This window comes from Hipposideros armiger, unplaced genomic scaffold (assembly GCF_001890085.2).
Source record: "Hipposideros armiger isolate ML-2016 unplaced genomic scaffold, ASM189008v1 scaffold_24, whole genome shotgun sequence".
NCBI classification, from domain to species: Eukaryota; Metazoa; Chordata; class Mammalia; order Chiroptera; family Hipposideridae; genus Hipposideros; species Hipposideros armiger.
This window is the reverse complement of record NW_017731374.1, coordinates 3,500,252-3,527,730: the sequence shown is the minus strand read 5'-3', so window position 1 is coordinate 3,527,730 and position 27,479 is coordinate 3,500,252. Positions and strand designations below refer to the sequence as shown.

The 27,479-nt window shown below is 42.0% G+C and overlaps 1 protein-coding gene across 6 annotated transcripts in view; it reads right to left on the bottom strand.

Annotated features, from left to right (window-relative positions):
- Nucleotides 1-27,479, bottom strand: part of PALM2AKAP2 (PALM2 and AKAP2 fusion) — a 428,602-nt gene that overhangs the window by 123,824 nt on the left and 277,299 nt on the right. For all 6 annotated transcript variants that reach the window (XM_019635843.1, XM_019635842.1, XM_019635846.1 and 3 more), the window contains one exon: nt 12,485-12,570. In XM_019635843.1, the coding sequence (XP_019491388.1) occupies nt 12,485-12,570 (86 nt within the window). The remainder of the gene's footprint in view (nt 1-12,484; nt 12,571-27,479) is intronic.

Sequence of the window (27,479 nt, the reverse complement as noted above, 5' to 3'; positions counted from 1 at the left end):
TTTTGCTTGCCTTCACTTGAAATCAACAACAGTATACCTGGACTGCTATGTCCCAAGGAGATACAGAAAGCCCAAAGCTAGCAAAAGGAAATGCGAATGCAGATCAAGCTGCAAAAACTGCTTTGTGCAAATGTGGAAGCCACCAATAATAGTCTTAGCTTTTCCAACACTGAACTTAGACCAATTAATACAAGATGACAGCAACAAGCTTCCTTACCAGAAAAGGAAAAAATGGCAGGAAGCTGGCTGTAAATACCATAAAGAACTGGATCTCTGGTATGGACCAGATAAGAAACGGCTTGTACCAGATACGAAACTGCTTTTACCATGAATTAACTTATTGGGACACTAATACATTACTCAGATGGGGCCATCAGTATTTCGGGAACCCCTCTTCCAAAATCACTTCAAACAGATATAACAATGTCTGATTTGTCACAAACATAATCCGGGAAAACCTTTACATAGTTCAGTGGGACATTTGCCCTTACCTTCTGGGCCCTGAATAAAATATTCGATTACCTCAAGTTTCTGGATACAGAAATGTACTCATAATGATTTTCATGTTTTCTCATTGGGGTGAAGCTTTCCCATGTAGAAAAGCAACAGCTCAAGCAACAAAAATAGTTTTAGAAAAAAAAAATTCCGACTTGGGGTTTCCCCTAGAACTACATAGTGATGGGGAACTCATCTTACAGGACAAACACTAAAACATGTTTGTGAAATTTGGCTGATAGTACAGCATTTTCATTGTGCGTCTCACCCCCAGACTTCTGGGCTGGTAGAATAAAAACTCAACTGGCAAAATTTACTGAGAGTCTTAATATATCCTGGCTAAAGGTTCTAGCGATTTTACTAATGAATTTATGATCTACTCCTTTAGGCCGACATAACTTGTCTGCATCTGAAATAATTAAGTAAAAGGAGATATAATGTAATATTGTAAAACTCTTACAAAAGCTTTGCAATACAACATTAAGCTTGCAGAGGAATCTTGCGATAATAATAAAATTAGATTGATGAATTAAAACAATATAAGCTCCAAACCAGACTATGTATACTGGATAAGGCACCTCATCAAAGATTCTCAGCAGCCCAGATGGAAAGGGCCACATCAGGTTTTATTAACAAATGTTTGTGCTGCTAAGTTAAAAGGTGTTGACTCACGGATTCATGTTTCTCATTTCAAAAGGGCTCCTCACCCCAAGTGGCTGATCACCTCAAACAAAGATCTCAAGACGACCCTAAATGCAGAAGCCAAGCTTAGAATGTTACCTAAACAACTGCTTATGTTTTTGTTTATTTCTTTCTGTTATTCTTTTAATGAGAATGTTTTTATTCAATGGGCTTTTCCTTTGCTCAGCATAAAAACCAAAGTAATTGGGTTTGTGGTCAAATGCCCATAACCCAGTTCTTCAGGTTTACCTTGGTGGGTATCTCCTCTCCAAGGGACCAATTGGAGAGTCTTACAAAAACTGATTATAGAACAACAGTGAAGTTCAACGTTCACTTCAGCTGATATTATATTGCAAACACCTGGAAGGTGGCCTATTAATGAAACCAGGGATCCTTAGACTTTGATTAAATTTAGTTTTAAATCCTAGCTCTAGAAATCATATCCCTCTCTTTATACATATACATACCCCTCAGAGACCCGGCCTTTCCCCTGATAAATCAGTCACCCCCGAGGCAGCAGAAGCCAGTAACCCAAACTGGACTAACGGTCACAGGGTCCCGACCTCGGGCAGCTAAAGATAGCATCATGACCTAAGTTAAGTTTCAGCTCCTGAGTCCTAAGGTGGAACGACCCCCTGGCTACTTTCCCATGAGATGGGACAGAGGGATGTCAGAAAAGACCTCAGAACTGCCCTCAAGATCTAAAGGAATAATTCATTACCCTTCACCTCTGATCAGTCAGCTACCAACATAACCTCGACCCTCTAACCCACGGCGCCTTGTGATTTTGTACTATATAGTCTGTAACCTACACACCATTGGGGAGCCAGATCTTTGAGCACTAGCTCACCTGTGTCTCTGGGCTTGGCACCATTTCCTTAAATAAACCTTTACTTTCTTTGCTGCAAACCCCTGTTCATGCATCATTTGGCTTGGAGGTATGCAAAATGAACCCCCTTTATTTTGGTAGCATCAACAATACCATGGAAACAACTGGTCATGGTTTTTCCTTTTCATATAAAGCTACTGTTCAAGCAGACTCAAGGACTGCAAATAGTTAGAATCCTGACAAAACCACCAGAGCAAATGGACAATATGTATAAATTTGGGGTGGGTTTCTACCGTTAACTCCTGAATATGGATATTTAAGCTCTTCAGCTTCTTTATGTTGGGAACAAGGAAATCATTCTTTTTTTTTTTTAAGATTTTATCGGGGAATTGGGGGAGGGGGACAGACAAGTTGTTGTCCTTTTGTTCTTTAGTCTAGTTGTGGAGGACGTTGCTTCACTGGCCCATATTGGTATTATCATTGCGCTCTTCCTGGCTGAGGCAGATCGGTCGCTGGCCCCTGGACAGCTGCTCTCGGGGGCTCATAGCAGCTCACGAAGCTTCTGCCAGCTGCCAGCCAGCCCCACTGCAGCCTACACCGTCGCCGGTGACTCACGGCAGCCCAGCTCCAGGTCGAGCTGTTGTTCACCATCTTAGCTGTAGAGGGCGCAGCATCACTGGCCCACATGTGGGATCCGAACCGGGGCCCTGCTGCTCAGAGCTGGTGTTCCAAGCCAACTCTTAACCAACGCGCCACTCAGCTGGCCCAGGAAATCTTTCTTGACTAGAGCTTCCTTTCTTGACTAGAGCAGAATGTTAGGGGAAATACCTAACCATTAGTGTAATTCTGTTATAACTTTAAAAAGTTCTGATTGGTTTGGGACAGACTGGTAAAGAAGACTGGAATTTATTGGGTAGCCTCTAATGGAACACAATGGCTACGTGGTACAAACATCTGCCCTTGGCTACTCCCAAGTTGGATAGGGAGACGTACTGTTGGATATCCATGGATGCTTTTGCCCTTCAATCTCCTCATCCACTAACCTCCCTTTTATGAAAGCACAATGGACTAGAGCTGTTTTCCATTGGTATGATTACTTAGCAGCTATTTTTGCACCTTTGTTAGAAACTGAAGATATTATTGCTCTTATTGAAGCTTTAACTAAGTTCACTCAACAAGTTCTCAATGACAGTCATCAGAGCTTGACTTTATAATAAATACTGAAATGTCTTCAATGAGAAAAGCCATCTTACAAAATGGGATGGCATTAGATATTACCACTGCATCTCAAGGTGGCACCTATGCCATCATAAAAACAGAATGTTGTAATTATACACCTGATGAATCTGGAAATGTGACCTCTCTTTTGGGACATATGCATAAACAGATAAAATCCCTGAGTGACCCCACTCCAAGCTTAGGAGAATTATTGTCTACTTGGGTCAGCTTTTGGGGTTTCTGGGGAAACTTGATAAAAAATATATTTCAAATTGGTGTGATTATTAATATTGGGAATATTTCTTATGATCATTTAAGATTTATCTAGATTATGCTAACATCAAAAGAAAACCAAGGCATGTACCAGTTCATACTATGATAGCATGATTAATTAGCCTCATTGAGCACAATTATCCTTTGACTAAAACAGACATGTAAAAATAATTAGTACTTTCCTAATGCTTCAACCTAAAATTGGCATGAATATTGGCTGGTTATAAGGCCCAGAGATGGCAAGCATGTCTCTAATCCATACCCCACTCCTAGGGACCCAGGAAAGGTGTTGCCACCCTGGCAACAAGCAACTTATAAACATTTTGTTTGATCTATGATGTTTTTTGAAAGAAAAATCCTGATCAAAAGTGGGAAATGAAGAAAGAGTGGAGATAGAGAACTACTAAAATGATTAGTATTATGAAGGTTGAGGCATGAGGAAAGACTCCACTCTTATTCTAACTAGCCTGGGAACTGAAATTCTTTTGAACTTTCCAGTCTTACGTCAATGCCTAGATATACATCTGGACATATACCAAAGCTGCAGATAACCCTCTGATTACCCCATGAAGGATAACCATGATGTCAGGTGACATCCACTTGACATCACCACCAGATGTGACCAGACCTCCTGGCACCTATCTTCTAGACCACCTGTCACTTGTCATCCTAACTTCCAGACATCTGACTGATAACAGTCCTGGACCAATCCTAGTGCAATGAATGAAGGACTAATAATTCTCAAGAATGAGGTTTCTACTATAAGAACTTCTAACTTTTCTTTCTTGGAAACACTTCTGGGTTTTGGTCTAGCTGTGTTCCCAGTTTGCAAACTCTACGACCTATGAATAAATCTTTATCATTTATTTCGAGCAAAGCCTCCAGACCCCTTTTGAGTTTGTTGGACAATATCTAGACATGGGTCAGGTTTGAAAGCCTTCATTTTCTAGGAAAAAAGTATACTAGGAAAGGTCTGTTGATAGGATATCTGTATATTGTGTGAACTGAAACAGTATATCTGTCTGATTTAAAGCTTAATATAATATATTGTTATCCCTGAAATGAATAAAGTTGTAGTGAAAAACAAAACAAAACCCAAACTACAAATAATCTCAAGCCACAATAATCAAAGGCACTAAGGACTTCCCTTCATCTATTTTGCAACACCCCTCCTGCCTAGGGCTGCCTGACTTAGCAAGTTAAAATATAAGACACCCAGTGAAATTTAAACTTTAGGTAACCAATAAACAATAATGCAATATTTGGGACATACTACTATTAAAAAATTATCCATTCCTTATCTAAAATTCAAATTTAACCTGGTGTCCAGTCTTTTATCTGGCAAAGCCACTCCTGCCTCATCCTTGGGGCTCCTCTGCTTTAGCTAATAGTAAAATTAATTTGCATTCATGAATACTCAAATTGAGAGATTAAAAAACTCTTTCTACCTGGGATCAAATGTTCACTTTGAGATCTTTGATAAGTTACTTAACTTCACCATGTTTCACCACACCTGTATAATGGGACTAATACTAGTTCCTTCTCAGAGTTGTTTGGAGGATTTTTTGAGATGGTACATGTAAGGGCCTAGCACAATACAGAGCTCATAGCAAATGCTCAATCACTATTAGCTATTATTGTTGGCCAGAAAGCATGGTGAAGACATATCATGATAAAGAAGAAGGTATCTGAGATATTCCATTCACCAGGAATATTCCTTATCTATACATAGATAACTGAGAGCTGTCAATAGATGTGACTTTATTTACTTGACTTTCATTTTATTTGACAGACAGGGATTTACACATAGGAATAATAATAACAATCGAGACTGATGCAGCATATTACAATTTACAAAAGAGCCTTTCACATCCATTACCTTGTCACAATGCAAAATGCATAATTAAAAAAAAAAGTCAAGATAGCAATTCTCAAAGAGGGTGGACTGTGAAAATTTAGCCAAATAGTCCTGGTATGCCTCCTATCCCCCACTGACAACCCCTTCTGAGATCCATTATTCTAAATAGTTTCAACGATTTTTTAAAAATCTACAATAAGATATTTCCTTTGGCAAGCAAGCAAATTTAGAGCAATCCATATGTAGGTACACAGTATAGAAAGGACTTCTGGTCCCAAATGTGTCTTTTTGTCCAGAGCCTGCACAAAACAATTCTGAATGTCGTCATCATAAAGACAAAGGACAACTGGCTCAACACTGCTGGCAACAAAAGGCTCAGCAGAATGGCTTTTCAAAAGCAGCTTCCAAAGAAATCTGTACCCTTTGGCCTCTATTCACCACCGGAAGAGTCTAAATGCTTTTCCCCTTTTGTAATGGAGACCATCTGTCCTTCCAGGAGAACAATCTCTCTCCCAGCAGTAAGTTTTACATGTAGAGACGAAACATCCTTTTATTATTATTATTATTTTTAATGTGGCTTGCCCATGTCCTGGATGTGGAAATGTGCCCCTTTGAAATGGTTTTACAGCCAGAATCTCCAACTTGGCTAAATGTCACCCAGCTTGTTTCTTGCCTATGCACAAGTGAGAAATACTGTATATGTTGTTCATTTAATTAAATAAGGAGGGCATTACACTCAGGTGGCTCTAATTCCATGGTGGCCGACAGAACCCCAAATCTAAGTCTATAAATGCCTCCAAGTTACGAAATCAAAGAGCTAAGGACAACCAATCACAAATAGCCAACTAGACTTGAAGCTACAGCCAATCAAACAAAGCTATAGCCTTTCTCTGCTCCTGTTTTTCTCTATAAACGTCTCCTCCCACCAACAAACTGCATCTTAATGGCAAGGACATGAAGAAAAACAAAAGTAAGAAGGGTCAGAAACAGTGGAAAATTGAGGGGGTTGGATGGGAGTGGGCCTCTGCTTCCCATGGAAGACAGGGCTACTGCTGAAATACAAGAAACTGGCATGTGAGTTTCGAAACTGGCTCTGAATTGCCAAGGGCAGAAAGTCTGGAAGGATCTTTGAAGGTTATTTGAATACACTTCATTTCCAGCTTTTCTGCTGACTTCGAAATCTGACCTATGCAGAAGACGAATCCCCATGGCCTCCGCGGTATACAGAATTATTTATCCCTGCACCACTGTATATTAAACACCCTTTCCTGGAAGGTGGGAAAAAGTTGTCTAGCTCAGAATGTGAAGAATTTTTTAAAATAAAACGTTTTATGCCCTGAAGAAGCCACACATTCTCCCCTCAAGCTCCTGTCCACGGAGTACTCCAAACCACTTCCAGTTTGGCACTGCCCAATTCCAACTGATTTTTGACAAATAAACCCTTTCAAATGTTAATATGCCTCAGTTTATCTTTTAACAATGAAAATAAGTACAAGGCTTCTCTCTAAGAAAAATTCTGGCGTGCTAGAATTTCCTATGCTCCTTTTTGAAAATACTTAAGTTTTTGTTTTGTTTTGTTTTGTTTGTTTTTAGTCTCTTTATATAAAACAAAAAAGCAAGATAAAGATTGCATTTGGGACTTGGTTGGTGTATTTCATGAAAATGGCAGCCAAATCACATAATTTCTACCTGAGATATTTCTTTAACATATATTGATGTCGTTTTAACATGGGTTGATGTGCTTTTGAACAGTCATCAAATAAACAAAATTTAAGAAAACAATGCAGAGCCAAACAGGTGCCACTTGTGGTTCACAGCAATGCACCAGTTGAATAGATTCAAGACACTTCCAGGAAGTTGGCACTGGGCAGTTAACTCCCAGAAGAAAGGAAGCTCGGTGACCAGCAAGTTCTTTTAAAATCTAGCATGGGGCTGGACGAGTGGTGCACTGGTTAAGAGTTGGCTTGGGAGCACCAGCTCTGAGCAGCCGGGCTGTGGTTCAGATCCCACATGAGGGCCAGTGACGCTGCGCCCTCTACAGCTAATATGGTGAACAACAACTCCACCTGAGCTGGGCTGCTGTGAGCGACCGGTGATGGCATAGGCTGCAGTCCCTGCTGCAGTGGGCTCCCGTTAGCTACCATGAGTGGCAGGCAGTCAGCGTGAGGTGCCAAGAGCCACCGTGAGCGGTTGTCCAATGACCAGCGACTGATCAGCCTCAGCTGGAAAGAGCGCAATGATCACAATACCAACATGGGCCAGTGAAGCGATGTCCTCCACAACTAGACTGAAGAACAAAAGGACAGCAACTTGTCTGTTCCCCTTCCCCGATTCCCCAATAAAATCTTAAAAAAAAAAAATCTAGCATGTAGCAGCTGCCTAGTCACTTTATTTTGGAACACTACTCTTAAATGTATGTAAAGTGATTGCCTTCCTAACTTGCCATGTCCCGAGGATATTAAAACGCAAGGTTCAAGTTTAGTCATCTTACTGGCTTTTTACTATTAACAGGATGTATTTAAAATCCCTTTGAGAAGACAACTAGAGATTATTGCGTATAAAAATGTAACACTGTGGTGGTTGCCCAGAGCTGGAGGGAGGAAGGAATGGAGGACTAATATTTAATGGGGAGGAGGCGGGAACGAGGAATTAGTATTTAATGGGTAGAGAGTTTCAGTGTGGGATGATGAAAAAGTCTGGAGATGGATGGTGGTGATGGTTGCAGAGCAGTACAAATGATATAACGCTGCAGAACTGCACACTTAAAAATGATTAAAAAAGTAAATTTTACGTGTATTTTACCACAATAAAAAAGACTATAACATTGCTAGGCTAATAAAGATGAGTAAATTTTAAAAAACCAAAAAAAAGCAAGCAAAAAAAAAAAAAGCTGAGATGTGAGGGGGAAATAACCAGACAGGGGAAAATAAAATAAAAAGAAAGAAAGAAAAGAAAAGAAAGAAAAAGAAATGGAAAGAGATCGATATATATGAACCTCATGGTAACCACAAATCAAAATCAACAAAAGATACACAAAAAAATAAGAAGAAAAATAAGGAGAAAGGAACCCAAACAGGTCACTAAAAGCCATGGGGTTTTAAAAAGCACAGCCCCTGCCGGAGTTTGGTGTTTGTTCTAACAGCAACGGGAAGGCGTGCAGGGCTTTGAGCAGAGGGGCGTTATCAGATTGGCCTTTCAAAGAAATCTCTCCAGCTACAAGCAGGTGAGTAGAGAGATCAAGAATGGGTACAGACAGAGGCCCAGAGGAAGGTAGGGCTAGAAATTCAACTGCAATTACAGTGAGGAAACCTGAAATGCCAGGAGGAGGCATCTGAGCCTAGTCAGTGTTCGAAAGGAATGGAATCAAAGGATTTCGAACAGGGACGTCCCCAAGTCCTTTCTCAGACCAACTGAACAACAAGAGAGCCAGGAGCGGAGGTAAGGCTCATGTGGCCACACCCGATGCTGCTGCAGTGGTGTGCTAAGACCACATTTTCCCACACTGACCATAAAAGTCACCCCGACCATTTGTTAAAAATGCTAATTCTCATACCCAGATCTTCTGAATGTGGATTTTGAAAGGAGAAGCCTGGGAAACTGTATTTTGTTGTTGTTTCTGACACTGTTGCAGGTGACTCTCGTGGTAAGGCAAGTTTTAGAAAGTATTGATTCATACCTTTCTTTAAAAAATCAATTTCTAAGATAGGCACAGACAACAGTTCAGTGGTTACCAGAGGGTAAGAGCGGGGTGTGGTAGAAAAGGGAAAGGGGGTCAAATATATGGTGATGGAAGGAGAACTGACTCTGGGTGGTGAGCACACAATGTCATATATAAATGATGTGTTATAAAAATGTCTCTTACACAAAACAACAGCAACTTGTCTGTTCCCTTCCCCCAATTCCCCAATAAAATCTTTAAAAATAATAATAATAATAATAAAAATGTCTCTTACACTTGAAAGCTATATAATTTTACTAACCATTGCCACCCCAACAAATTTAATTAAAAAAAGATCAATTTCTAGACAAGCAGTAAAACAGAATAAGATACAGAGAAATTATCCTGAAATATGACTACCCTTTTCTTCTAGCGAGTGGTGTTACAGGCTGCAATAGATTAGTGGTTCTCTTAAAACAAGGACAGGTGAAAACAACTTTTAAAGGGTGAGCACGTATAATAAGAAAATTGTAATGGATGTGTATAACATTGGTTTATCTGTCTATATGTCAATGGCACTCAAGAAGAGTACAAGCAATTCTTGGTAGATCTGAGTGTATTCATTTCCCAGGGCCGCCATGACAAATGACCACCTATTTGGTGGCTTAAAACAACAGAAATTTATTCTCCACAATTTTGGAGGCTAGAAATCCAAAATTACGGTATTGACAGGGCCATGCTCCCTCCAAACACTGTAGCAGAGAGTCCTTCCTGGCCCTTCCAGCTCCTAGTGGCTACACGTGTTCATTGCCTTGGGCCTGCCTGTAACTCCAATCTCAGCTATCGTCTCTTCACATGGTCTTCTTCACATTTGTTTTTTCTTCTGTCTCTTATAAGGACATGTGTCATTGGACTTGGTCTTATCTAGTTAATCCAGGATGAGTTTATCTTGAGATTTTTAACATAATTACATCCATAAAGACCCTTTTCCCAAACAAGGTCAAAATTCACAGGTACCAGGGTTTAAGACTTGGACATATTGTTTGGAGGGGAAGGGGAAGGGGTTCGCGATTCAACCTACTAAACTGAGTCATTTGAAATTGTTGAGCAGGACCACATGATGCTCCTTACTTACATCAGTGTATTTAGAGGGTGTTATTAATATAAATGCTTGTACTTCAAGGTTCCTCCAAATGACAGAAGTTTATACATGAATTCACTCATCTGAGTCATGTATATTTTTGGAAGCATGACTTTGTCATTACAAAATCAGACATGGTATTAGAGGCTACACATAGTAGATACACCACATTCAGACAATTATGACATTGCAAAAAATGTTGCACCTTTTTTCTGAAAGAAAAATTGTAAGCACTAAGATAGATACACGTCTATCACAAGAAGAGCAACATGGAGAAAACCAAACGATTTTAGTGATTTCTGCTGATGTTCCCCTTGGCAAGCGTCACTACATCATGCTGTATTGTAATTCATGATTTAATAGAATATTTTGTTTTCCCAGGAAAAGGCAGGAATGGCTGTTATTGCAAGGACATGGGAAGTAGCTGTTGGAAAATGGAATGGCTGTAGGTACATAAATATGTAATGAAGAGTCTGTAGTTAATTAATGAACATCAGGCACTTGTAGACACAGAAAAAAATAGTACTTTAAGATGGATAGAAGGATAGGATGGATACATAAAGCAATGTGGAGTGGGAAACAGCATGATACCATTGGACAAAAATTGGTGATTGCTGATTAATTGGGAAACCTAAAGGAGAAGCTCTAAACAGAAGTATTTCTCTAAGGCATATCCATCTAGAGGTTTCACAGATTCTTTAGTGAGAAAAGATTGGCATTAATAGAGGAACTTAATGTTTGTACAAATTTATTGATGTTTTCAAATATATTTCTATTTTGCCTAACTTGTTAAAGTGTATGTTGTTCAGTCTTCACCGTGGGTTCAGTTCTTGTGAAATAAAAATCCTCTGTTCTTATAAAAAAAATTCCCAGGTATTCATTAAAACAGAAGAGAATAAGAGAGAATGAGAATGACACGTAAACTATATAGACCCAAATGAAACTTCAGCCAACATCCTGGTACCAAGGATAAAGTAGACTGATTAAGTAGCAACCTTATAAAATGAGACTTGGATGGGCCTTGCTTCTATCAGAATATTCCATTTGCTTTTATAAAACAAACTCCAGTCTTTCTGATCATATACACTACATCTGCAACTATACTAGCAATATATCTCAGGAACTAATTCTTAAAATGGTGACCGATTCCAAAATGATACATCTAACTCCATCAAGTTTTACTATTGCATCCATCTCTCTCTATCCATACACTCCTCAAACCTCTCAGTCCTTGCAACAATAGCCAATGAAACACAAACACATCATTGCAATTTATATTATCATCTTACAAATTCTGCTAAACATAATTACAAGCGAACGAACTTTCAGCACTGGATATTTATTATTTCGATTAGTTGACTTTTTTGGATCAATCAGGCTACTACCCATCTTGCATTTAACTTCATTGTGGAATTTTTGTTTGCTTTCTCTAACATTTTTAACATAGATAACATACGTTCAGACTTCACCTTACAAAGGAAAGCTTGAGTAAATTCATACTGTATACTCTTTTGTACAACCTTTACTAATAAATCCAGGAGTGACGTATCTCTAGTTATATCAATATAAAAAGGGACATTACTCTTTGCTTTTCAAAGAAAAATTCACAAGTGATGTATATTTAAATTCTAAGCATTCAAGCAAAAATGCAAGGAAGCCTCCCACCCCCAGGCTTTGCTAACTGAAACATAAACAGAATTCCAAGAGAGGAGGAATGTTCCCTTGTGCCTAATCCAGTAATAGAGGGGAAGGGGTTGAGTCTGATAAATTTCACTATGGATTCTTTAACCCAGGCAATGATGACAAATCCATGCATTTAATTTGAACAGTGATAATTAGGTTGATTTCCAGATGACTCATTTTGTAAACCTTTGGCCATTAGCATTCCAGCTGGAGTGGGCCATGTGCTGCTTTCCCCGCTGACATCAGTGGAAATCTTGAGTCAAGATCAAAGCTACTCTATGCCTCTCTGACCTTTCTTCACAATGCACAGTGGGGCTCGGGTTCTCAGCTCAGAATTTTCAGCTTTGCCTCACTGTGCCCATGAGGTTACCACGTGCAGACAACCTACATGTAGATGCTCACTGGAGACCCTACTACACCAGGCTCATTGGAAATCACATCTTGGATTCTAGCTTTCAGGTGGTTTCCTCATCCAGATCCCAAATTTCAGGAAATCTCATGACTGGTTGACTCACTGAGACGTCAGTGAATAGAGAGGAGGAGGCAGGGTGGAGGGGCAGTGCTAATTCTGCCCCTAGAAGTCTGCCATAGGCTCACTTTCGTCTAGAGATGCACTTCAAGAATCATATTAGAGAAGGGGCTCCTTACCTTGATAGTCATGTCTGCGCTGAATGTCTCTGCCGCGTCTGAGGCTTGTTCATCTCCCTTTAGCAGCACACTCTCCCACCCGACTCCTGAAAAATAACAGAAGAAAGCCCTTTGAGCCAAGTGCATTCAGCTGGCAAGGAGAAACACTCCTGTCATTTAACAGATTCCAATCCCATGTAGCTTGTAAAGGAACTCGGTGATCATCCACAGCGCCTTACCTGCCTGGCAGTTACCCCCGCAAAAGCTTCCTTTCAGAAGTGTGGGCAGTCAGCACCCTCTTTGTTTTTACCTAACCTCTGACTTCGGAGTCTATTGTCTAAATCCTGTGTCTTACAGACAGTTCGCTTCTAGCCCAGAGTAAAGAAGAGGTTGGAATGAACTCTTTCTTGCATTGTCCAGGCTTCACACTGAGGTCTCATTTGGGGTTTAGAGTGAAGCACAGGACTCAGAAATATACACATCTGAATCTAATTCAACACCCACCAGAAACAGCTTCGTGTTATTCATTGTCTTAAATTCCACACCTACTGGAAATAACTGACTGTTCACATTCACTTTTAAAACCTATAGATGCTTTTGTTCTAAGTCTTGATAAATCTTAGTGTTTCTTTTTTCTTAAATGGTCAGACTATCTCCAAGAGTGAATATCTGGCAAGATACAAGATTTTGCTCTCTCCAACCTCAAAAAGGACATCAAGGGCTGGCATTTTGAAATACCTACGAACATCACATATAACGCAAAACTACATTAATTCAGATGTAATGATATGTGTGAATGGAGGTTTGAAGTAATGACAACCATATTTTTATTTATTTTTATTTTTCTTTATTGGGGAACTGTGTGTTTTTCCAGGACCCATCAGCTCCAAGTCAAGTTGTTGTCCTTCAATCTTAGTGGTGGAGGGCCCAGCTCAGCTCCAAGTCCAGTTGCCATTTTCAATCTAGTTGCAGGGGGCATAGCCCACCATCCCATGCGGGAGTCCAACTGGCAACCTTGCTGTTAAGAGCTCGCACTCTAACCAACTGAGCCATCTGGCTGCCCATCAGCAGCTCAGTAGCTCAGCTCAAGGTGCCGTGTCCAATCTTAGTTGCTGGAGGCACAGCCCACCATCCCATACAGGAGTCAAACCGGCAACCTTTTTGTTAAGAGCACACACTCTAGCCAATTGAGATATCTGGCCGTCCACCAGGAGCTCAGTGGCAGCTCAGTTCGGGTGCAGCTCACTGGCCCATGTGGGAATCGAACCAGCAACTCTGTTGCTCAGAGCTCTCACTCTAATCAACTGAGCCACCTGGCGGCCCAACAAGCATATATTTAAAAACATAGATTTATGGCAAATAAAGTCATCTTCTTTAAAGCTAAAAAAGTGAAACCCAGTAGAGTTTATCAGGGTCTACTTTAACAACAGATACAAAATTTACAATTGGTATAATAACTATCTGCCTGGATATGAGTGCTCATAACCTACAGTATTAAAATGGTTGTTTTCTTAAATAGGTTAAAATTTCTGTGTAATATTTGTTTATAGTATTGATTGCCTTAACAAATAATTTTCCCTAGAGATGACTCAAAGGCAATATTCATCCCAGACCTGTATAAATAGCCCAAATTCCAAAATTTCAACTGCCTAGCATTATGTTAAATCAGGATTGGCAAACATTTTCTGTGCCACATGGTAAATATTTTAGGCTTTGCAGTTATGCTGTTTCTGTTGCACCTTCTCAAGCTGCCATTGTAGAACGAATGCAGCCGTGAACAACACAGACAAATGGGCATGGCTGGGTTCCAATAAAACTTTATTTACAAAAACAGCCACTGGGCCACATTTAACCCACGTGATGTACTTTACCAGCCTCTGTGCTAAATCAAGAAGCCAGAGATGTGTACAGGAAAAAGTGCAATACTCCAGCATTTTTGTAGGGATCAACTGAGCAAACCAGATGGTAAAACAATAACAATTGTGTACAATTACATGACACTTTGAACAAATTAATATGAAATTAATTAAGTTTTAATATGTCAGCATTCATTGCATTGCCTTATTTTCTGTTCTGGATTCTTGAGAGCCTCATTTTACAAGATATATGCACCGTGAATTACTCAATATTCATGAGCTACAATTTATTGCAAGGTGCTGATAGTTTTCTAGCACTAGATTGTAGAAATTGGGTCAGTTTGGTGACTTGCCCTACAATTTCCTCTCAAGAATTTGCTGCAAGGAGGTTGTCAGGTTTGTCTTAAATTCATGTTTCTGGGAGAGGAATCTTTGCTCCCACATGAATGGATTACTTCCCTGACACACGTTGTTAACAGCCCGTCCAGATTCAAGCCACTCTTGGTTGGATCTGGCTTACAGAGAGACGTGAAATGTGGGGCATGGTGGATAATTATATGATATTTAGCTTATGGGATAGTTTGAATTATTGTTTAGCAAACATTCATTCCCTCCTCTCCCACTGTGGCAGAAATTTGCTTCCCTGTCCCACTGATGCTTGCTTTGGCCAATGGGCGTTGGTGGACATAACATAACCACAGTTATGAAATGGGCCCGTCTAGTGGTGCTTGACCTTTTGTGCTTCTGCTGCAGCATAAAAGGAACATGCCCCAATTGGCCTGCACGGGAATAAAAATCATGGGGAGCAGGCCTGGATCAACTTGTACCTTGGAGCTAAGCCAAGTCTAGATCAGCTAACACCCTCCCCCAACACACACACACACACACACACACACACACAGACACACACGCACACACACACACACACACCCAGCTTCATATGCATGACAATAAAAGCTATTGAGTTTGGGGATAATTTATCAAAGCAGCATTATTGTAACAACAGCCACTAGATACAATCTATAACCAAAATTATAGCTAAAAATCATTTTGGAAATAGTACTTTTATCTTTAAGCAAATATAATTCCCTTTGTTGCATAAAAAATTCATTTATAACTATTGATTTCCATCTCTTTCTATATATTATCCCACACTGGAAAGAGTCTTTTCTCTGTTACAATCATTCCTTTTGTAAGCAATATTATCTTTAAGGATACATGGTTACATAGCTAGCTAGCTATATTTATGTTTTCAGAATGTTAGCCAGCAATCAAAAAGGCACTTCAAATTAGATAGCCTATCATTTCATGGCAAAAGTGAGAGAAAATAGACATAACATTTTAATTTTAAAATGTTGTTAATCCTGATAAGTTGTGAGGACAGAAAAATGTTATTTTAAAAGCTAGAGGCAAAATTCCTTCCAGGAAGAAAACTGCCTTTTGGAAAACAAAGCAACTTCGTGGACCATTTGAGTATGAAAAGATGGGTCCCACATCATGGAAGGAAGAGAAAAAGCTCTCATCTTGAGAACTTGGAGATGTAAGATGATTGACACTTCTGTACAGGAGGATGTTTATGTACATAAAAATTCCACTTCTATTTCCAAAATGGTGATTTCTTTCCACCAACATTTAAGTGCATTACACACCACAGTGGGCAGGGGGATAGATGCTTGTTAGAGATTCTTTCAGCTTTAGGATTTTATCAAGGACTTTCATCATCTGCTTTTATGTTTGAGTTCCTGAGATGAATTTCCACTCAATGAAGAGCCATGATTTATAACTATACCACAAACACTTAAACAGCTCCGATGTATAATTGCAAGAGACAGAACATTCCAGACTGATGTATTTCAATCATCAGTTACATAATAGAAGCACAATCACCTCTGATTTTAGGGGAAGAACATACATAAAGAATCTGACCTACAATAGCCACGATATGGAAACAACCTAAATGCCCATCAATGGATGAATGAATAAAGAAGATGTGATATAACTACTCAGCCATAAAAGAAAAGAAAAGAAAAAAAATCTTGCCATTTGTGACAACATGGATGGACCTTGAGGGTATCATGCTACGTGAAATAAGTCAGATGGAGAAAAACAAATACCATGTGATTTTACTTATATGTGGTATCTAAAAGAACCCAAAGCAAAACAAATGAACAAACAAAACAAAACAGAAACAAACTCATACATACAGAGAACAGAGAAGTGGTTACCTGACAGGAAGAGGATTGGAGGGAGGGGGAAATTGGTGAAGGGGATGGATTGACAATAGACTTACAGTGGTGAACACTATGCAGCATATACACATATTGAATTATAATGTTGTACACCTGGAATATATTTAATCTTGTCTACCAATTCTACCAAAATAAAAATATAACTTCATGTAAGAATTTTGATCAATATATGTATATGTACTATTTCACACATATTTCTAAATACTGTACTTTTAAATAACCATTTTTCTTTTATATCGTACTCTTCCTCTGCTAAAACTCTTATTTAAAACCTCTTTGAGATGAGAAATTATATTTTATGTTACACCTACAATCCCTAGTAACACCACTACTCTTGTTATTCCATTTTTTAAAGACTGGATCAGACCTTCGGGAAAAAATAACATCTGTCTCCCAAAAGAGAATAAGTTTGTCTTTCCCTATAGTGGGATAAATTGAGACCTGTCTGCTTGTAGCTGAGGTTTGTTTATATTAATAAATACTCTATCAGGGGCAGTTTTACAAAGACCTTTCTGGAATAAATAAAATCAGCCACCATGAATTTTTTGTTGTTGTTGCTTTTTATACATCTTCTCACTGAGCTGCACAGTCAGAGGAATAAATCTGTTAGTCCAAACTTCCAGCTCCCTGGTGCCAACGTCTTTGGTCTCCATTCACAGAGTGGCCCCTCTCTGTTGATTTCGGTTGGGAATAGTACGCGTGACTGTTGACAGGGCAGGACAAGCAAAAGGAAGGAGGCTGAGCTCAGGGTCTGGCTGGAGGAGCCAGGGGGACACACAGGACAGGACTTGACTGAACAATAAGGAGCGCAAGCACCTAGTGATGGCATTTCAGAGAGCGCTGGGTCACTTCTGTAGTTACGATCCTGGTTAATACAAAACATAAATAAATAAAAACAAAGGGTCAGAGGCTGAGAGAGGGTGGCACTGCATGAGAGGGCACTGGCTGTACACATAGTCCCTCAAGTTGCTGTGTGTCACTAGGTGAACAAGCAGAGTAAGAAAGAAAGACAAGTCAGCATGAGCTTTTATATGCAATGAAAGGGACTTTTGCTCCAGCTCATCTGTCCACACAGATTTTAGATAGACCACTGGACAAAGTGGGAGCCTGTGGTGGTCGCTAGTGCTGCTCGCCAAATATTCCCATTTCTTTCCCCTTTAGGACAGACAACAGGATTGCACTTCCTGGCCTCCTTAGAGTCGGTGAGGTCATGTAACTACCTCAGGCTAGTGGGTGTGCGCAGCAGGGGCATCTATCACTTCTGGGCTGGAGCATTTAACTGCTGATGCAGGACCCTCTAAGCATCCTTTCCTTCTACCACAGTGGATGGCAACATTCCAGATAGTGGTGATATGTCAGCCTGAGCACCAGTGCAGGGAAAACACAGAGCAGAGACACAGCTAACTCACAATGGCCATGCAGGAAGATTTACTGTTTTAAGTCACAGGGTTGGGGGATGTTTATTACAGCAGCATAACCTAGCCCAGCCTCAGGGGAAAAAGGAGCCCTTCTAGACTTGCTTCCGCATCAACCTCCTGTTCCCATTACAGAGAGTTCTTTACATACATCTGTGTTCTATCCTCCAAATCAATTCTGCCATTTACATTTTGTCTCCTCAATCAAATTATGGTGGTCCATACGTTCTATTTCTTTGAAGCCGCTCTGTTCCCATTGTGCCCCATGCTTATCACATAGGTTGGCTACATCTTATGAAGGCTTTAAGTTCCAAAGACAAAGGCACAAGCCTGCATAGTCAAAACTGCCCTTGAACATTCCTCAAGTCTCCCACGTAGCACAGTAGAGTGCCATGCTTCAGGAAGCCCCACAGAGCCACTTTTTGCTCCAACCTTGGAACAGACTGTTTCTTCTGCTAGGTATCAGACGATGCTGTTGGCTTATGCTAAGGATCATGTTGTACAAAAACTACGGGTCTTGAAACTCTAGAATTTCTCACGGTTTGGAGATACTCAGACTCTGAGAGAAAGAAGGAGCGGAGACCGAGGGTGGGAAGAGCAGATTAGCACCTGCCTGTCATCTTCACACTGGGGTGTAGCATTTAGAGTGTTTTTGGTCACGGGTAATAGGAAGTCTATTTCATGGAGGCTTAAACAACAGAGGATTGACTGGCTCATGTAACAAGAAGTCCCAAGGTAGTGTGGCACCACAGGTAGTTCATTCAATGGCTCCATAGCCTCATGGCCTCAGTTTGACTTTTCTGCCATCCTCTTAACTTCCCTCTGTGGTCCCAAGATGGACACAGCAGTTCCATATGTCATGAAAACATCCAGAGGTAGAAAAAAAGGAGAAGCAAATAAGCCTTCCACCAAAGCACCCTCCCCACATCCCCAAGCTGATCCCCAAGTCTCACAGGTCAAAAACAAAATATAAGTCTATTCCCAAACTGATCGCGGAAAAAGGGAAAGGAGTTAACCTAACTAGCTTGGAGCTAATTAATCAAGATTTATCCACTGGGTCAGGGAGGGTCTCAGCCTTCTCTTGAGCACACAGCCACCTGGAAGATGAACAGCGGAACCCAAGAAGCAACAGTAGAGTTTGTTACAAGGGGACGTACACATATATTGGAATGGCAAGCAGAATCATTTGTACTTTAAAATTTTCTATTTTCTTTTCTCTTTTTCTCATTATTTTAGCTAGAAATATATATGTCTATTGAATTTATAAGTTAAATACACAGGTGATGCCAGGGCTCAGCCTTACCTTCCAGGGCCAGCTCCTTGGTGATGATGTCTTAGCTCAGTCCCAGAATGACATTTGTACCTTTTCCCTTCACTGTGAACAAATAGCCCTGACCATTAGCCCAACTTATTGGGGTACTCATTAGGGCCTGAGCAGGGAGAGCCCTTACGTGTGTCTGTCTGCCCACGTTTGCTTGTCAATGGTGCCATCAAGGGCCCTTCTCACCGAGCTCGTAAGCACTTGTGGGGAGGGACTGGGCCGGATACCCACTTAGTCTCACCCAAGTGTCTGCTACACAAGAAAGGTGAGTTTTGGGCAGCCAGGCTGGAGGGATAGGAGCTTCTGAGTGTGATCTGGGTCAGGGCAGAGAGTGCTCAAAGGAGGAAACAGGAATGCGAAAGGGAAGGACATGAAGGGCATTGGGAACAGTCCCACCTCTGAGTGGATTCACTCTAGATGTCGAAGAAGCAAACAGACGGTGATTGGTTCTGTCCCCCGGAGCCAAGTAAGATCTGGTGGCCCTGGACTCTTGCCAGCAAAACCAGAAATAGGAACCACATGGAGTCGTAGTCACCGGACACAAAACGTCAGGGTGGTGAAGATGAGCACTTTGAAGATGGAGCTGTCCATTCACCAGCCCCGGCCCTAGCAGCAGCTCACAGCTCTGTGAAGACTGGCACGTGGCGGGGGCGCATTAAACATTTCTCTAATTTCATTGGACTTGGAAGGGGCCTTGAGGCTACCTCAGCGGCGTTCTCATTGGAATAGAAGGCTCCTCTACAGTGTGACCTGATGGGTACCCTCAGCCTCTACATGGCCTTTTCCTGGTCATGTTTCTCACTGCCTCCCAAGGTCATGCTGACTGAGCAGCTGCAATGGGCTGTCTTAAGAAGAGCTGAGCCAGGCTGGGAAGAAAAGATCCCCAAGGATGACCTATGGAGCCTGGCTTAAGGAGAGAACGGGACACAGTACAGGACCCTCAGCTGCTAAGGGTGTACCTTTTGTTTGCAGGGATTTGGGTGGGTCCTTCTCAGATGTGTCCTTCTTATCCATCCTGGCTATTCTCTTCCTCATCACATCTCGGCTTTAACCCTCACCACCCCTCTGACCTAGACACAGCCGAAGAACTGAAAGAAATCTAACTCCCAACCTTGCATGTGTCAGTGAGAGAACCGAGGGCCTGAGACGGACAAGACTGTGCCGCAGTCTTACAGAAAGTATTCATAGTTGGTGAGCTGGGGCTGAAGACACTAGATCGCCTGATTTCCTAGACCAGGGCTCTTCCTGGGGCCCGAATTATATCAACCCCATTTTACAGACAAAAGATAGGCCCGTTATGAAATCATCCTGCTTGATCACAGTTAAAAGCATGGGGTTGGGGCCTGGGTCCCACCACGTCTTAGCTCTCTTCCTCCTCTAAGTCTCTGCACAGAGTGTCTTGGAATTGAGGCTTAGCCAGATATTTCTCTTCCTTTTAATTGCCTTTGACTCTCTTTGGGTTTCAAAAAACCTGACTTTGTGCAGTGGGGTGGTCATTAACATTTGGCGGAACTTCAGAACAATGATTTGCCTATAAACACTTGGCTCTGGGAAACCCCACCCAAGGATAAGCTGATGGGGCTGCTTCCTCGGGATGGGAAGCCCTGCCCAGGGGTTTGGAGGAATAGAGCAGGATGTCTCCCCACCCGGCCCCGCCCCACTCCAGGTGTGGCTCGTCCTTGTCCCTGAGCCCCAGCCTTCTCTTCCTTGGCACAGATGTAAGGGCAGGCTGCTCTAGAAGCAATGGCAACAGGGGAATTTCCCCCTGTCTTGGATCCTTTCCCTGAGATGAGCTCACTGGGAAGGAGAAAGGTCCCCCTTTGGGTGACGAGTTATTTTCCTCAGACTCACCCAGAGGCCATTGGGCCCCATTCCCCCACATCTACATCCCTGACTAAAGGAAGCCTGTCTGGGTGCCTCTGAGAGTAGAAGTTCAGGTTGCTCAAAGATACAAAGAAAAGCCTCAATGTCTTGCCAAGTGTGCCCCCCATGCCTTCTCAACCCTATTGCTCTCCCCACCAACATGGCCACAGTAATGCCAGTCATGACAGCTAAGGATGGGACAGTACTGGGGATGTACTGTGTGTGGGTCGAGGGTGATGTGTTTATGTGTATCATCTCATTCAATCCTCATACATTACAGGTACATGAGGCAATAACTTACAGAGGAGAAGACTGAGGCTTACAAGACTTAAAACTGAACTAGTACATGATGGAATCACCACTTAATCCAAGCGCTCTGACTTCAGAGGCTATTGGCTTACCCAGGACACCTTGCTACCAATCGAAAGGTTAGAATTTCTTCTGCTTTCAGAGATAGGGGAACAGAAAGCCTGAGGACACATTGGAAAAAACAAGATTCAAACAGAAGGGAAATTTTCTGCCCTGTGGTTCCCATTCAAGCTGGCTTAGGAATTCACAACACACAGATCATTAAAGGTTTTATGGTGGGGTCCCTAGAGAGACATACAGCCATGGCTGGCACTGAACCCAGTCCAGTGCAGTTCAGCAAACATTTACAAAGAGTTTACAGGGCCTCTCTGTGGACACGAGGATGAGGAAGTTCTCCTTTCATGCAGGAGGAACTCCAAGGCCTGGTCCTGTGGGATCCCAGAACAATCTAGCTCTGCAGAGGGTGACCTGGGGAGCAGAACCTTTGAAAGATGGAAGAGGATTAAGAACATGAAAGCACCCAGTGAATCTGAGCTCTACCTTGGGTTTAGACTCCCTACAAAAAAAACCTGGGACAAACTATGGGTGATCTGAGAGGCAGCCATGCGTAGGGAAGAGGGGGAAACTTCCAGCATCCTGGGCTGGAAAATAGTTTGCTGTTTCCACCTGACTCTCTCCCTGTAAGCATGGGGTAAGAAAGAATAATGATGATGTTGATAATGATGATGATAATAACAACATCTATCGTTTCTTGAGTGCTTATTATGTGCTCTTTGTTGTGTTAATATTTCACACATTTTTTTCATGAATAGTCAAAAATCTCAAATGAAGTAAGCACTACTTTTATTCTCATTTTCCAGATATCAAAAGAGAGGCTTAGAGAGGTATAGAATTTGCCCAAGAACACGCAACAAGAGCGAGCAGATCTGGGATTTGGATAAGGCTCGCCAGCACCAGTGCTCACGCTGCAATATGCTATTGCTAATCACCTCTGCTAATCAGCGTGCCCATGACTAGAAGGGCAGAAGGAACACCCCTCTTGAGACTGAGAAGATACGTGCACACATGTACCTGCTAGCCACATGCATATGTTCTATGTAAGCACACACACATGCACGCACACACTGATATCTATGTGCGTGCCTCTGTGCACACATGCAGACCCACGTGTGCACACATGTATAACCCATGCAGGCATACACACGTGTGTGTACCTTGGCATGATGCTGCAACAGGTTTTCAGCTACTATTCACTGTATGCTCTGGAGTCTTGGACCTCCTTTTAAGGAAAAAAGACCCTTTCTCTGTCACAGCATCTGAGTGGGCTGGGAAAACTGGGTGTTTCACCTGCAGCTCTACTCTCAAAGGTACATTTTAAGCATCTTTCCTTATGTGAAGTGGGAAGCAGACTCCAACTGCATGAAAATCAGAACACAAAACGATCATGGTGTAGTGTTCAAAATGAGTGTTATGAGACCCTTAATGCACAAACCAACTTTGAAAATGGTTTGTTTCGGCTGGCCTGAACCTGTCCTCAGAAATTAGAGCCTTTCTAGGCAGCCATGCCACTTGCAGCAAACTAAAGGGACCGTACACGGACAGTTTCACTACTCAGAGGTTAGAGAATTACCAGTTTCAAACCTGGTTTACTCTCAAATTAATCTGCAGTTACTACCATTCAGCGGGGCTCCTTCCCAAGTCCAATAAAGAATTCTGTTATATTCTCTGCCACACCCTAATGACTAACTAGCTTTGCCAGCCTGATTTTGCTAGGCTGGAAAGATATTTGATATTTATGCCTAAACAATGTGAGATAAAACTAAATAAAAACCCAAGTGACTCTTGAATCCAGGTTCCATGAAGCAGAGATGCACTGACCTATGAATAGTTAAAACCAGTGATGACAGGGGCATATTTAAAGTCCTGGGCTCTTTGGAGGGTCTGGTATGCTGTGACATTCCCTCTCTTGGCCGTGAAAAGGGTGCCGTTGGCCTGAAGGCACAGTGGAGAGCATGGGCCTTGGAGACAGGAAGAAGCTGGTCTCAGGCTTACCTAGCTGCTCTCTCTGCTCCAGCCCCGCTGCCAGCTCCAGCCCTCTGTGGCAAGGTTCCCCAGCTCGTATCTGTCTTCCATATCATCATCATCATCCTTATTTATCAGAAATGTAACTGGTCATATCACTCACAGCCTGAACCTCATTCCTTGCATATCTGCTGTGTGCCAGCCAGGCACTGTCCTTAGGCTGGGGAGCCCCAGATGGAAAGACTTGGTCCCAGCGCACAGACCTGGGCTGTCTGGGAGGTGGTTTTCTCTCTGGGCAATCTGATTTCTAGCACTGCTTCATCCCTCTGTGGACAGGGCCTTCCCTGGCTAGGTGGTCAGGATGTTACATTTCCTCCCTGAGTTCTGGGCGTCCTGCCAGCAGAGCTAGCTCTCCTTTCCCTGTGGGTAGGTGGGTGAGTGGGGGGTGGGGTGGAGAGAGGCTGTAGTGGTGTCAGATGACCTGTGGGAGCTCACCCAGCCATTCAGAAAACCCACTGAATCAAGTAGAAATCAATAGGAAAGAAACTTTTGAAAACAATCCTCTGGAAAGTTCAGGAAGGTTCTTAGGGCAATCATAGGTTCAGAAGTTACAAGTGGTGACCCTTCTAGCTTGTAGACATGCTTTGTTTAGTCTGCAAGACATTGGTTTAAATGACTTAGTTGCCAATATTTAAAATTCACAAGAATTGACATGAACATCCAGACACATAGTCTCTCTCGAAAAAAATGAGACAATTTGGCAAAACAAGGCCCAGTATCCACAGCTCCACATGGCAGCCAATGCCAAGAGGTGAGTAACTACCTTTCCACATGAGACTTGCTGCTCTGACGGCCCTCGGTCCCCACCAGACTCTATTGTTTTACTCTGGGCTGACGTCACTCATGTCTAATGTAAGCTGTCTGGCCCCTGATGGCATCTGAGTCCACAATTCCAATTTGCTTTAATACCCTCCATGCCCCTCAGGGGAGGCTCAGAAAAGTTGTGAACTCACTCCTCTGGAAATTATTTTTTGAAGCGGAATGTTTTGAAGCAGATTGAATTTAAGCCATCAGTTGAAAAGACTGACTTGGCCAATGCTGGTTAGGGGTTCATTGAGGAAAGTGGCAGGAGAGCCACATGGCCACTCGCTTCACCACGCTGAGCCTTCGTTTTCTTTGCCTGTAAGATGAGGGTAATGATAGAATACTCAGGGTCTGCGTGTGGATGAAGTGAAATAATACTACACATGTAAGTCCTCAGCTCAGTGCCAGGAACATGGCAAGTACTCAATAAAAGTTAGTTATTGTCATTCTCTTTACGCTGTGATGCCAAAGTCGCTTCACTTTCAAATAAATGACTTCTAGGAATATGCAGCCATACCGATTGTGGCTAAGAAAGGTGTAGCCAGGCGAGATGGCAGACATCCAGATCTACACAGAAGCTTCTAAAGTTTCTATGTAGTTGGGATCGTAATTAGCATCTCGACTGACTTGCACAGCTAACTTTATTTTTTCCACAAATAGTGGTGATGATTTGGCACCTTCCTCACCCCACAAATTATTGTAGTTCTTCATTCGTCTTAAGTAGAAATTACGTTAGTTAGCCACGTGGGAATTTCTGTCTCTCCATTTAGAGCAGATTTGGGGGCCTGTAGGTAGAGAGTCAGCCAGCCTGGTGCTATGGGCTGAATTGTGTGTCCCCTTCACTCCCAATTCATTATGTTAAAGCCCTAGCCCCCAGTCCCTCAGAATGTGACTATACTTGGAGATAGGGTCTTTAAAGAGGAGATTAAGTTAAAATGAGGCTATTCGAGTAGGCCCTAATCCAATATGACCAGTGTCCCTATAAGGAGAGGGAATTTGGTGTCCTAATAAGTTGAGGACACACAAAGAGACACCAGGGGCCCATGCACACAGAGGAAGACCATGTGAGGACACGTGGAGAAGAGGGTCATCTGCAAGCCAAGAAGAGAGGTCTCAGAAGAAATCAAACCTGCTGACACCTTGATCTTTGACTTGTAATATCCAGAACTGTGAGAAAATACATTTCTGGTGTTTAAGCAGCCCTAAGAAATGAATCCACCTGGATACCACAGGGTCAGGAGAGCCTCTGACTCGCAGCTGATGGGTGTGGAGCAGTGGGCAATTCCCAGAGGCAGGTCCATGGCAGGGTTTGGGACCAGAGCCTCCCACTAGAGTCAGAGGGGGACGAGGAGCAAGACCAGTGATGCAGGACAGGAAGCAGGAGGTGGTCAGGATAGATTCCAGAGCCAGGGCCAAAGCCCTAGACTGGGATGTTAAATGCTCTCAGCAGGCTGTTTGTGCGTGGGGGTGTTGGTTTGTTTAAAGGGGTTGAGTCTGAGTTGCAAAGGGGCTGAATGTGCTGAAGGCAGAGGATAAGAGATATCAATCAAGTTAAAGGCTGTTTTCATGACCCAGTGTTGTTTTCAATTCAAGAGTGCTTATGTGATTGGAAACAAACAAGCCTGATGTTTCTCAAGTTTCCAAACCCATTTGGGAGTTTGGCTTGACCTGCTGCAAAAGTCTGGAAGCTAAAACATAGATACTGTTTGATGAGACTTTTGGGATGCATCCATAACTTTGTATCAGAGTATTTGTATTCCAAACTCTCCTTTCACCATCATGTGCAACATTATCTACTTTTGTGGACACAGGTGCTAATTTTTAAAGCACCCACAACTCAAAATGACACAGGATAACTCTGGTGATTTGATATATGATGGGGACAAAAATGATTAATATGAACTCCCTCTCTCCCTCCTGACAGCTGCTAAAGGAATATCTGGTCTTGGCTGGCTCCACGTCTATCCCTTCATCACCCTGAAAGGAGAGATCAGTATTTGCCAGCTTAGTGTCTAGGCATTTATTATTCCTATCTGGGGAAATGAGTAGGAAGAGACAAGCTGGGGAGGCAGGAGGAAAAAGGAAGGGAAAACCAAAAGACAGATGCTAAGTATCTATCTATCTATCTAATGGATAATATCTATCTTATCTATCTATCTATCTATCTATCCATTCACCTACCTACCCATCTATATCTATCTATTGAAAGACACCAGTGGTTTGAGGGAAGGAATCAAGGAATCACAGTGAATAGTTATTACTTTGTCCTCTCCAACATTGATTCCCATTTATTATGTTAATAACACCCCAATTTGGGGAAGCTATCCTCCACTTCTAGCCCTTGTGATTCAGATAGAGCTATCTACATTCTTCACCTTCCCTCCTCAGGAGGTGAGCAGCGTCCCAATGATGAATTTAAGATAAGCATGTGACAAATGCAAGGTGACAACATTGGCTCAATTATAATTCCCTTATAATGTTGGAAAAGGTTAAGTTTCCGAATGAGTTGCTAAACTGCTAAGATTTAAGCCTGGTGGGTCCTGGTGGCCACTGTATGGAAAATACTTTTCCAAGAAGGAAGCCAGCAGAGCAGAAGGCAAAGCTGAGGGATGGAGTCCAAGTCAAAGAATGACTCCTGGACTTCAAAATTTTGAGAGAAAATAGAATCCTTTTCTTTTTTTGCAAACTAGTTTGAATTAGGATTCTGTCATGTGCCACCGAAAGAGTACCGATGAAAACAGAAAGACTCCAAGACGAGCAGCTGCTGGGGACAGAAAAAGGACCGGTGTCCTTCAAGAATTAAAAGTAAAGACTGAAACACCTTTGAATGAGTTTTGGAAGCTGGACTGTGTTTTTGTGCATGTGACATTTCACCGAGACTGGACCAAGTGTGGTCCCGGGATTTAGTAGAATCCTTTACAATAGGACTCACAGGATTAGGAAAGGCCATGATTTAAAGAGATCCTAAAAGTCATCTAGTCCTATTCTCGATTTAATGCTTAAATCTCTTTACGTATCTTGAAAAACAACTCACTCTGATTCTATCTGCACACTTCCAGGGAAGTTACTCCCATTGGCGCAGCTTGTTATGGGTTGAATTGTGTTCCCCGCAAAATA